Source organism: Triticum urartu, chromosome 5A (genome assembly GCF_056163025.1).
Source record: "Triticum urartu cultivar PI428250 chromosome 5A, HENAU_Tu73, whole genome shotgun sequence".
In the NCBI taxonomy this organism is placed as follows: Eukaryota; Viridiplantae; Streptophyta; class Magnoliopsida; order Poales; family Poaceae; genus Triticum; species Triticum urartu.
This window is the reverse complement of record NC_141877.1, coordinates 591,322,989-591,336,239: the sequence shown is the minus strand read 5'-3', so window position 1 is coordinate 591,336,239 and position 13,251 is coordinate 591,322,989. Positions and strand designations below refer to the sequence as shown.

At 44.9% G+C, this 13,251-nt stretch overlaps 2 protein-coding genes across 2 annotated transcripts; both read left to right on the top strand.

Annotated features, from left to right (window-relative positions):
- The first annotated feature begins 52 nt into the window (after positions 1-52).
- Positions 53-760, top strand: LOC147973140 (mitochondrial metalloendopeptidase OMA1-like). The gene has a single exon (XM_087524586.1). It carries the CDS (start codon positions 53-55, stop codon positions 758-760), a length of 708 nt encoding a protein of 235 aa, XP_087380712.1.
- Positions 761-2,398: 1,638 nt separating this feature from the next.
- Positions 2,399-5,280, top strand: LOC125510856 (uncharacterized). The gene is made up of 3 exons (XM_087521924.1): positions 2,399-2,834; positions 3,325-3,858; positions 4,422-5,280. Exons 2-3 carry the CDS (start codon positions 3,459-3,461, stop codon positions 4,493-4,495), a joined length of 474 nt encoding a protein of 157 aa, XP_087378050.1. The 5' UTR covers positions 2,399-2,834; positions 3,325-3,458; the 3' UTR covers positions 4,496-5,280.
- The last annotated feature ends 7,971 nt before the right edge of the window (positions 5,281-13,251 follow it).

Genomic DNA, 13,251 nt, shown 5'->3' with positions numbered 1-13,251 from the left:
TATTTTATTTTTCTCAGAGAAGATCGGAGGAAAGATGATTAATTAAGAAAACATGATCTTAGGGAATTCTCACCACCGCATCCTCAGCGTCGGAGCCCGTGGCCGGCGTCCGCGCACAGCCGCCTCACGTTCAGACTACTTGCTCCGCCACAACACCAAACCTGCTGCCGTTTGTCGATCGCCCGCGCTTCGTCGACGCTACTGCACCTCCCAGCCCGTCGGCCCCCGGCCCCGGTGGTACAACAATCCGCTCAAGATCACGGCCGCGGCAGTTCTCGTCTCCGGCGTCACGGGCCTCACGGCGTTAGCCTACTACCGCCCGTACCTCGATCTCGAGGTCGTGCCGTACACTAACAGGAGTCATGTGGTCGTCCTCACCCCCCAGTCGGAGCGCGATCTCTGTGTTCGCCGCTTCAACGAGGACATGAGCAAGTACGCCGCCGAGTCCCGGATCGTTGACCCACTCCACCCCGACAGTGTCCGCTTCCGCCGCATCCTCGAGAAACTCATCCATGCGGCTCACAAGGATGCGCAGGATCTGGATGACGGGACCCGAAGAAAGCAGCAGGGTAAGAAACCGAGCCGTCTGCAACCGCACGCGGGACACCTCCATGGGGTGAAGTGGGAGCTCATCCTTGTCAAAGATGATCGGGTCGATGCAGGGTGCCTGCCCCGCAAGATAATGGTCACCACCGGATTGCTCGAAGTTCTTAAAACTGACGCTGAGATTGCCGTTGTTCTTGGCCACGAGGTGAGGTAGCTAGGTTTAATACAGGATTAATGAGTTCACGTCACGCAATTCAAACTCTCATCCATCGTGCCATTATTATTTTTCTAGGTTGGACACATCATTGCAAGGCACAAGGCGGACATCGCCAGGCAGGATTGGTTTCCCACTCTCTTATGGCGGCCTTTCTTTTCAATGTATGTCCACCTTTTGCATTTTCACATGTTCTTGTTCAAGTTAGCTACTACTCCCTCCGTCCGAAAATACTTGTCCTAGAAATAGTTGTATCTAGACTTATTTTAGTTATAGATACATCTATTTTATCCATTTTAATTACAAGTATTTTCGGACGGAGGGAGTACTATAATTAGTTAGTAGTACTACATTGTAGCCGAAGATAGACATACAATTAGTTCAGTACTACATTTTCATATGTTCTTGTTTAAGTTGATTACTTCTAAAATTTTCACAATGTAGCACTCTCTAGAGAAACTAGAGATGATACCGGCGCGTTGTAGCGGGAGTTAGCTGTAGTAACTTCTATGAGATTTTGCGGTATGAAACTTTAGTATTCTGATTAGAAATATGAGAATTTAAAATCAAGCACATGTAATTTATTATATTTGATTATTATATAGTTATAGAAAATTTATTTAATATAAGTATCATGCATGATGCATGTTAAGGTGGGTCTTTCCCCATGTATGGAGCATGTTGAGTTGGCATAGTTGCAATGTGTTTAGAATTATTATTTTTGAGGCATACATGATGACATGATGAGTTGTCATAGTTGCACGTCAAGATAATTAAGTTAGTATGGATCAACTATTTAGGTATAAAAGATGTAGGATTTCCATATGCACTTGTAAGGAGGCCTACTCTCCATGTTACTCCCCAGTTCCTAAATATAAGACGTTTTGGTAGTTCAATTAAACTGCCAAAACATCATATATTTAGAAATAGAGGTAGTATATAAGTACAACTTTAGTTGTTTCTAAGCCGGCCTTTTAATTAGTCATTTGTCACTCCCCGAAGTTGCACATCATGAAATCTCAATTAGCAAGGAGAAAAAAAACTGCATACAATTTTTATAGCGTGCAGCTACCTAGTTTATGTTAAATGTAGAGTCACCGATCATATTCCTATCGACAAATGTAATTTTGGGAAGACTTCGAATTTCTCGGTCGACTAGGTCCTCAACTGACAAAAATTTAGAAAAATGGCACAAAAATATCAAACGAAAATAAAATATCCGAGATAACAGACATTAGACTAATTTTATAGCAGTACAATGAAAATATGCATCTTTAGCACAGTGTGCCATGTCGGAGGAGCTTGCTTCTTGTGACATCAATAATAAAGGGCTTTTCTACATGAGAGTGGGCGAGTAGCGATGGCGCGGACGAGCTCGCGCGCTCCTGGCAGCTGGACCAACGAGAGAGTGACGTGTTTCGTACTGCATTAACTGCTAGCGTACGCGTACATCACCGGTAGATACGGCCGCTAAGGGCGCGACGAGACGGAGACGTCCAGCTTGACGGGAACAAATCGGTCCATGGTAGTGATGTTCCGTTGGTACGGGTTCGTGCCTAGTGCATATAACGACGTCCGTGTGGTGCTTCCGTTACCGAAACGGCGCGTGCGGAATGGATAAGTGATTATTATGAGGTGGGCCCGTTTTCAACCGACCGCCGCTGAAAAGTAAAAACAGATCTCTCTTCTCCCCTTCGACCACCTCCTGATACGAGAAGGCCATGGATATGGAGATCGCGACTACCGGCGACGAAGAAGTAGACTTCTTGTCGGATCCAATGGACAGGTACAGATTGCCACCCCCCCTCCCGGAATGTACTTAAGTGTGCTGCTTGTTTTTTTTTAACAGATTTCCCCTGCCGGATCTGGCCGACGAAGATCTGGTGCTCGCCCATGGCAGAAGCCAAGCTGTAGTATGCGAACCTGCTGAATCCATCATTGGCGAAGCGGGGGACGCCGTACTAGCAGTGGAAAATGACTTGAACAACACATGTCAGGGGATTGCCCTCTCTGCGCCAGCCTCCGAGCAATCTACGGGGAAAGACGACCCTCAAGCCCCTGCCTGGGTGAGAAGGTATAGATCTACTGCATTGTTTTCTCAGGCAAAAAATCATTGTATCTTCTTACACAACGCGAACCCTGTTTACCGTATCGCTTGTTAGCCTGCTGCAGCAGCCGTCCCATGATATGTAGTTGATAAGGAATTAAAACATGAAGCTGAAACACATGAAAGTCCATAATGCAGAATCCGTGTTGAGAGGAGTGCGCTGGAACTAACAATACGAAGCTATGCAGAAAAGAAAACTGAAACGGTCATAGTTCCTGCTATGGGAGGCAGTTTTGATACGCTTGGGGAAGCTTATGATTACTACAATCTATATTCATGGGAGGTTGGGTTTGGTATAAGATATGGGAAGAAACCTCTAAATGTCGAAAGAACAAAAGATAGTTTGTGGCTGCTCCGAAAGCACTCGTTTCATTTTCACTTGCACATATCTCTGCCTAGGTGGCAATGCATAATTGCGAAATTCATAAACGTGAGACTCTTGTTCTGATGATTTCAGGGAATTCCAAAGAAGGGTAACAAACGAACATGCCGATGCAGATGCCCCGCAATGATACGATTGCTCCGGTCATCTGACAATGGCTGGTACATAACCTACTACAGATCAGATCACAACCATGCTCTAACTGAAAGATGTGGGGAGAAACCGAGAAAGTGTACTGGCCTTCCCACAAACATACCGATATATACACACGGGATGTCATTAAGCAACTCCGTGAAAATAACATCAGTGTCGTGAAAGTTTACAATATAATTGGTAGCTTCTTCGGGTCAATGACCAATATACCATTCACCAAAAGAGCTCTCCGAGGTTTGTGTGGCAAGATGAGTCGAGAACAAGCCGATAATGATGTGAAAAAGACAATGGATGTTTTTGCAGAGTTGGGAGCAAAAGATTCAGGCTTGTACTACAGGGTGCAACCTGATGTTTTTGCAGAGTTGGGAGCAAAAGATTCAGAGTTGAGCTTGTCGGCGGCCGATTCGCAGCTATCAACAGGAAAAGATGACCCGCAAGCCCCCGGGTGGACAAAAAGGTAACCTCTTTTTGTCTTGTGCATGCTCAGCTCTGAAACTAGTGGGCTACTACATATCTGAAAATTTTAGAACTCTGAAAGTAAAGATGTACTTCCATGGTGCTCGCTTGTGAAAACTGGATTCATCAGACAAAAGTTGTATTTGGTCATGCTCGAGTATAAAAGTAGAAATCTAAGATATGTATGAACGTTTTAGATCTCTTAATGTAAAACTGTACTTCCATGTTCCTCCCTTTTCAACATTGCATGCCCCCATAAAAAAGAATGCACCACTTTACGGTCAATTGTATTTCATTCTTAATGATTTAGAAACTCTTGAAGTAATGCTGTACTTCCATGTTACTCGCTTATCAACATTTACATCCTGCTGAAAAGAAGACAAACCTCCGTTTGTCTTTGAACATGCACAACTCTGAAACTAGTATGGTAAGACATATCTGAATAATGTAAATGTCTGACACTAAAACTGCACTCCCATGTTGCTCACTTATGAACATTGCATTTTTCTGAAAACATAGTGGGACCATTTACAATCAGAATTAATTCGTTCTTAATAATGCAGGGTTCGTATTGGACGAGCCCCTATCGAGCGTGCACCTTGTGCTGGAAGAGTGTGTGCCCTTGAAAAAACATTAAGTGGATATGCAGAGAACAAAACTGATACCATTGTGGTATCAGTTGTTGGATACAACTTCGATTCATTGGGAGAAGCATACGACTTCTACAATCTATATCCGTGGGAAATTGGTTTCGGAATAAGATACGGAAAAAGCAGACTCAATGTCGAGAGAACCAAATGTATGCAAGAGATAGTGCGTGGATTCTCGGTGAGTGGAAATTAAATTCATTATCTCATTCGTTGGAATTGCCCTGCCGCGCCAACCTCGAAGCAATCTACAGGCAAAGACGACCCTCAAGCCTTTGGCTGGACAAAAAGGTATACCACTCTGCGATTGTGCTTGTAGATCGAACATAGCTTAAATTTGAGGGATATGTGCAAATTTGAGGGATACCACTCTACCATTACTTCGGAGAAACAAAAGCACGACATGTCCACGGAGGGTTGACCTCCCTCGAAGAAAAGGAAAGAAGCCAAATGCTCAATCTGTGGAGTGGGAAAGCATTGGAAGAACACCTGCAACAATCCTAAGATTGTGTTACATCTTGCCGAGAAAGCTGCCCATGAACGAGCTGTAGAAATGTGATTAATCTGTATAAGCAGCGAGTATCGCGTTTATCACTGAATTTGCACTGTTTCCCCTTGTATGATGAGTGATCAGTAGCCAACGGTGTGAAATAAATTATGTATTGTCAGCTTAGTAATTGTGACAATGTTTCCTCTTGTATTTGTCTGAACCTCTGAATTATGTGGCTATGTGTTGTTTAAAACTAACTCTCATGTTACCTATGTGTGCTGCTGATGACATGTTCCACTATTGGCCATGAGAGAGATTTTGTTTTCTATTCATCTTTTCCCGATGATTTGCCAAATGTCACATGTATGATAATAGTTATATTTTTTATGATATGCTCGGCAGGCAAGTCGACATAGTTAGCACCGACAACACAAAGTGTGCATACGATCTTTGTTTAGGCCATGCGCGGGGATGCAAACAGCAAACTGTACCCATGTAGCTTGATTTTTGAATCATTTTGGAGCGCCCGCCCAGCAAAGCCTGTACTTAATAGCAAGGTAACTGACTAATTGTGTTCTTCTTCTTCTTTTTCTCTACCCAAACAAAAAATTGTATATACTTATCTTAACAAAAAATCTAACTAAAACTGGTTTTCCTAAAAATCCTCCTAAAACTCGTTTTTGCTAAATCTCATCTAATCCTGGATATCCAAACAACCACTAAAGGAGGAGGCACTCTCAAGAGGCATTGCATCTCTTCCAGCACAAGGGATTCCACACTTGGCCTCCTCCCCCCTGTTCCACCAAGCTACAACCACGTGCCTGAGAGCAAGCAAGGCAAAAAGCATAGGTGTCTGCGTGTACGAGTTCAGACATGTCTGCACCTCCCTCGACCGGAGCAGGGCAGGTGTCTTCGAGATCTGCTTCGTGCGGCATTAGAGCCGTTGAGCAGCCGGAGCACCGCACCAGCAGCAATCCACAGCGTCACGTTTCCTCCCAAAAAGCGTCTTTGATCGAGGTACGTACATTTCATCTTTGCTGATGGTGTTATTCCCCTTCCCATGGTTTAGCAGCACAAACGCAGATCTGAAAAAATGACTCGTGCATGCAGGAATCAGTTCATGGGAGGGCTGATGGCTTTGTCAACGGGGGGTGAAAAAATCGAAGAGGAACCTGAAGTCCAATCTGGCACGAACGGCACATTACGGAAACACCGTCAATCCCACTTCTGACGTCGGCACCAACGTCCGATGTCACGGCGTCCCCTGCTCGTCACGTACACGCATTTACTATCCTCAACCGCCACCTACTATACGACGGCCATCTCGCATCTCCGCGGTATCTAACGCGTCGCGATAACGAGAGGCGCGAGCTCGTCCGCGCCGAAGAATTTTCGTTTTCTACATGTGATTCAACGTTAATCTCTTGCTAGTGTACTCTATTATCTCTTCGGTCATTATTATTATTAAGTTGGTTCGACCCTTGTGAGTTGGTTTAATTCAGCAAGTCTTAGGTTTGGTTCATCTTTGACGGTTTTGCTTACGTTTGTAGGATGGAGATAGAGGCGGATCATATTGGAATCATGCTACTCGGTGGTGCAGGTTTCGATCTAAACGCAGCCCTTGTGGTTCTCTGGAAGCTAGCAAAGATTGATGCTTTAACAAAAGAGGAATCTTTAGTGTCTCCATATCCTTCATATTTAAAAAGATCACAATATTTGTCTCAACACAAGGTCATGCACAAGGCAATGGAATTATACAAAGAAGCTACTCTAGATCAAGGCGATGACAAGCAAGCCGACGACGGTGAAGGTCTTTCTTTCCGAGAGTCCTTGAGAAACTAGTGCAACATTGTATCAACAAGATTGAAACGAGGTTTTGGAGGAATATCAACAAATTAAAATGCATGGTAAGACCGAAGCAAATGAGGGAAATGTTACCTGATGTCCTGCAAGTGCACATGGTTGATTGTAGTTGCTTTCACAAATTGAGATTATCGATCCCACGAAGAGTTGAAGAAATGGTTGTTTGCCTCTTGCAGATGTTTATTGTGTTGTGGCTATAAGTTATTCTTCGATTCCAAGCGAGAGAGCAATGACGATGAAATGGTGCAAAGTGTTTGTGAGCAAAATACTAGAGTATGAAGCAATCCTATATACCTAATAGAGTGACCTCCACTACTATATTTATCTTGAGACATGCAACCACCTCATCATATGTGCCACATTAGTAACGTCATCTTTACCTTTTTCCCAATTAGCTTTCCCAACACATCACTTTGCTGGCAATTATTTTTTGCCGAATCGTTCTTCATGACGCACTGGTTTGTTTTCTATCGAATGCCCACTATGTTGGGCCCGACTGAGGGAGTCCTAGACTAAGGGATCCTCGGGCGTCCGGCCTGTTGGACATGGGCCGGACTATTGGGCCATGAAGATACAAGATAGAAGACTTTCTCCCGTGTCCGGATAGGACTCTCCTTTGCGTGGATGGCAAGCTAGGTGGCCGGATGTACTATTTCCTTTCTATGTAACCGACTTTGTACAACCCTAGTTCCCTCCGGTGTCTATATAAACCGGAGGGTTTAGTCAGTAGGGACAATCATAATCAGATAGGCTAGACTTCTAGGGTTTTAGCCATTACGATCTCGTGGTAGATCAACTCTTGTAACCCCATACTCATCAATATTAATCTAGCAGGACGTAGGGTTTTACCTCATCGAGAGGGTTCGAACCTGGGTAAACATTGTGTTCCCTGTCTCCTATTACCATCAACCTCGGACGCACAGTTTGGGACCCCCTACCCGAGATCCGCCGGTTTTGACACCGACATTGGTGCTTTCATTGAGAGTTCCACTGTGACGCAAAAGTCAGGGTTGATGGCTCGCCTGTGATCAAGGACAACATCACCGCCGATGGAGCCCTGGCCTCAGGCCAAACCCTCCGGTTGGGTGGCTTTATCATGACCGCCCGTTCGGCCGGTGAGCCGACGATGACTTCTCGGTTCATCGAAAATCGCCTCTGAATTGACTCCGAATACTCCAAACATATGGATCCAACGGAATTATCGTCCTTGAACGAACTCCTTGATCACATCGCCGCTTTGGGGGTCGCTACAGACTACGGTCGGATTGGGCTTAAACCCGATCAGAGAGAAATCAAATCTCCATCGATCACCCATCAAATAGCGGTAGTGGAGGAGCAAAACAGCAACTCTCCCTCTATACTAAGGACGAACTATGTTCGGATCTCCGAGCTCGAAGAGCCAGATACCTGTCCACGGAACGACATGCCTTGTCCTCCGAACTTGGAATCAGACGGTAGACCTGAAAAATTGGTCGATCTCCCGGAGCCCGAACTATTAAGCTCGGAAATTTCTCAAACTCCGGATCCCAAATTGGGCCAGGGTTCGGATTTAAATCCACCCACCCACCCAGATATACGCGATCTCACATACCTACAACAACAGTCTCAGGAAACAATCCATCACTTTTGGGCCAGATTCCTCCTTGTTAAGAACAAGATCAAAGATTGCCGCGACGAAGACGTGATCTCAATATTCCGCAGTAATTGTATGGACGAAGGAATCCTCAACGCTATCAACCGTCGTCATGTATTACACTTCGCCAACTTGGCAACCATAGTACAGAAGTACTGCGCGATGGAAAGCGCCTGGAAAACTCAGGCAGCTCGTTGGGAACCGCCGGCTCCCACTCAACCTTTCGTCCAGACAAAAAGGATGCACCCTCACGGGGCGCCCGACACAGCAGTAAAGAAATCCAAACCCATTACGGGGCGCGGAACCGTTCGGGAGGGATGGCTCGATAGACCGTGCAAAATACACACAACACCAGATACCATACCTACCCACAGCCTTAGAGCATGTTGGATACTCCGGCAAGTGGCCAAGAGTGGCGAGGATATCCTCACCAAAAACACCTCGGAACAACTCCCCCCGGAACACGACGACCGCAGAGTATTGACAGCCTTTGAGACTTTCGCTTCAAACAATCGGCGCAAAAGGGCACTCCACGACCTCGTCGAAGTCTGTCAAGTCGCAACAATAAATCCTTGGAATGACATGGCCATAACTTTCAATGCCAGTGACGAACAAAAAACCCGGTCAGTCCGGGCACCAGGCGCCTTGGTCCTCAATCCAATTGTGGACGGCTTTCGACTCACCAAGGTGCTCATGGACGGCGGCAGCGGATTAAACCTCATCTACGAGGATACACTCAGTAAAATGGAAATAGACAAGAGCCGTATCGAGCAAAGTAGCATGACCTTCCGAGAATTATTCCCAGCCGGGAGGCACGATGCGCGGGAAAAATCACACTTGACGTGGTATTCGGCACGCCGGAGAACTAGCGGTCCGAAGAGATAACCTTCCAAGTGTCCCCTTTCAATAGTGGATACCATGCCCTGTTGGGGCGATGATAACCCACAAGTATAGGGGATCGCGACAATTTTCGAGGGTAGAGTATTCAACCCAAATTTATTGATTCGACACAAGGGGAGCCAAAGAATATTCTCAAGTATTTGCAGCTGAGTTGTCAATTCAACCACACCTGGAAACTTAATATCTGCAGCAAGGTATTTAGTAGCAAAGTAATATGATAGTAGTGGTAACGGTGGCAAAAGTAACGATAGCAAAAGTAATATTTCTGGGTTTTGTAGTGATTGTAACAGTAGCGGCGGAAAAGTAAATAAGCGAAGAACAATATATGGAAAAGCTCGTAGGCAATGGATCAGTGATGGAGAATTATGCCGGATGCGATCGATCATGTAACAGTCGTAACATAGGGTGACACAGAACTAGCTCCAATTCCTCAGTGTAATATAGGCATGTATTCTGAATATAGTCATACATGCTTATGGAAAAGAACTTGCATGACATCTTTTGTCCTACCCTCCCGTGGCAGCGGGGTCCTATTGGAAATTAAGGGATATTAAGGCCTCCTTTTAATAGAGTATCGGACCAAAGCATTAACACATAGTGAATACATGAACTCCTCAAACTACGGTCATCACCGGTAATGGTCCCGATTATCGTCACTTCGGGGTTAACGGATCATAACACATAATAGGTGACTATAGACTTGCAAGATAGGATCAAGAACTCACATATATTAATGAAAACATAATAGGTTCAGATCTGAAAACATGGCACTCGGGCCCTAGTGACAAGCATTAAGCATAGCAAAGTCATAGCAACATCAATCTCAGAACATAGTGGATACTAGGGATCAAACCCTAACAAAACTAACTCGATTACATGATAAATCTCATCCAACCCATCACCGTCCAGCAAGCTGATGACCCACAAGTATAGGGGATCTATCACAGTCCTTTCGATAAGTAAGAGTGTCGAACCCAACGAGGAGCAGAAGGAAATGATAAGCGGTTTTCAGCACGGTATTCTCTGCAAGCACTGAAATTATAGGTAACAAATAGTTTTGTGATAAGATAATTTGTAACGAGCAACAAGTAACAAAAGTAAATAAAGTGCAGCAAGGTGGCTCAGTCCTTTTTGTAACAAAGGACAAGCCTGGACAAACTCTTATATAGAAGAAAGCGCTCCCGAGGACACATGGGAATTATCGTCAAGCCACTACTACAAAAACAGCTATAGCCAATATGGACACTAATGGCGCACTGTACATGTGGTGCGCCATTACTAAATACTAATGGCGCACCATGTGTTGGTGCGCCATTAGTGTGCAAATACTAATGGCGCACCACATCCACGGTGCGCCATTAGTAAAACAAACTTTTTTTTAATTTTTTCAAAACTACTAATGGCGCACCGTGGGATGATGCGCCATTACTAGTTCAACTAGTAATGGCGCACCACTCCCACGATGCGTCATTAGTAATTATGTTTCAAAAAAATTTCAATTTTTTTTATTTTTTAAACTACTAATGGCGCACCATGGGAGTGGTGCGCCATTGCTAGTTGAATTGCTAGTTGAACTAGCAATGGCGCACCATCCCACGGTGCGCCATTAGTAATTTGGCCCAAACATTCCACCGAATGCACCCCCCCGTGAACCGCCTTTTCAGTTTCAAAAAAATAAAAGAAAATGATAGAAATGTCAAAAAATAAAAGAAAATAAGATTCCCATGTGATATGTGGTCTAGTTGTTAGCAAAATTTACAAACATGAATTTTCGACTTTTTTGCAAAATCTCTCGAGAATTTGTAAAAATGGGCATAACTTTTGCATACGAACTCGGATGAAAAAGTTTTTTATATGAAAAATCATCCACTTAAAAAGTTACATCCGAATTTAACTGGGAGAACCCCGTTAAACATTTTCAAAATCCTCAAAAACCTAACAGAAAAAAAGATACGAGGCTTTTAAGATCTGGAGAGGCAAAAAAAATTCAAACTTACTAATGGTGCACCTGCCCATGGTGCGCCATTACTATCTTCCCGCCTTCAAAATTCAAAATAAACCAAAAAAATAATAAAAAAAGTTACTAATGGCGCACCTGCCCATGGTGCGCCATTAGTATCTTCCCGCCTTCAAAATTCAAAATAAAAAAATTAAAAAAAATTAGTAATGGCGCACCTGCCCACGGTGCGCCATTACTATGCCGTATATATGGCTGGGCGTGTCCTCTCCTCCTTACCTCTTCATTCTTCTCCTTCACCCCACCTCTCTTCCACTCCATCTCATCCTCTCCTCCACTCCATCTTCCCTTCTCTCCTCCACCATACTACCCTCCTCCTCTCCGACGACCTCCTCCTCCTCCTCTTCGGCGACCTCCTCCTCCTCTCCGGCGACCTCCTCCTCCCTCCTCTCCTCCCCTCCCCTCCCCTCCCCTCACGGTTTCTCCTCCCTCCTCTCCGGTGAGCTCCTCCTCCCTCCTCTCTGGTGAGCTCCTCCCCCCCATCTCCGGTGAGCTCCTCCTCCCTCCTCCCCGGTGAGCTCTTCCTCCCTCCTCTCCTCCCATCCCCTCATGGTTTCTCCTTCCTCCTCTCCGATGCTCCGGTGAACTCCTCTCCGACGACCTCCTCCTCCTCTCCGGCGATGTAGGCGAGCGCCTCTCCGGTCACCTCCTCCTCCTCCTCTCCGGCAAACTCCTCTCCGGCAAAAGAACACGGCAAAAGAACGTACAAGATTCAAAAACGGGAACAAAATTTGAAATAATATCGTGCAAAAAAAGAGCAAAAAAAAGCAAAAAATGGGCAAAAAAAATCGCGATCCAGATCGAAATTCAAAATTCAAAAATAGCAATGGCGCACGGTGGGGGTTAGACGGTGCGCCACTACTATTTTCCTGCCTTCAAAATTCAAAAATACTAATGGCGCACCGTGGTCTATACTAATGGCGCACCAGTGGCCTATACTAATGGCGCACCGTGGCCTATACTAATGGCGCACCACTGGTGCGCCAATAGTAAAAAATACTAGTGGCGTGGTACTAGTGGCGCACCAGTAGTGCGCCATTAGTAGGCAAAACTAGTGCGCCACTAGTAGGCCTTTTCCTAGTAGTGAGCTAGTTTTCATCATGTTCATATTATTCGCGTTCGGTACTTTGATAATTTGATATGTGGGTGGACCGGTACTTGGGTGTTGTCCTTACTTGGACAAGCATCCCACTTATGATTAACTCCTATTGCAAGCATCCGCAACTACAAAAGAAGTATTAAGGTAAACCTAACCATAGCATGAAGCATATGGATCCAAATCAGCCCCTTACGAAACAACGCATAAACTAGGGTTTAAGCTTCTGTCACTCTAGCAACCCATCATCAACTTATTACTTCCCAATGCCTTCCTCTAGACCCAAATAATGGTGAAGTGTCATGTAGTCGATGTTCACATAACACCACTAGAGGAGAGACAACATACATCTCATCAAAATATCGAACGAATACCAAATTCACATGACTACTAATAGCAAGACTTCTCCCATGTCCTCAGGAACAAACATACTACTCACAAAGCATATTCATGTTCATAATCAGAGGGGTATTAATATGCATATATGATCTGAACATATGATCTTCCACCAAATAAACCAACTAGCATCAACTACAAGGAGTAATCAACACTACTAGCAACCTACAGGTACCAATCCTAGACTTAGAGACAAGAATTGGATACAAGAGATGAACTAGGGTTTGAGAGGAGATGGTGCTGGTGAAGATGTTGATGGAGATTGGCCCCCTCCTAATGAGAGGAGCGTTGGTGATGACGATGGCGATGATTTCCCCCTCTCGGAGGGAAGTGTTCCCGGCAGAACAGCTC

Bases quoted from the DNA above. Each gene is read 5' to 3' on its own strand.
- LOC147973140 (XM_087524586.1), top strand. From the start codon at position 53: ATGATCTTAGGGAATTCTCACCACCGCATCCTCAGCGTCGGAGCCCGT.
- LOC125510856 (XM_087521924.1), top strand. From the start codon at position 3,459: ATGTGGGGAGAAACCGAGAAAGTGTACTGGCCTTCCCACAAACATACC. The intron at 3,859-4,421 runs GGTAACCTCTTT...TTAATAATGCAG, and splicing joins AGCCCCCGGGTGGACAAAAA to GGTTCGTATTGGACGAGCCC.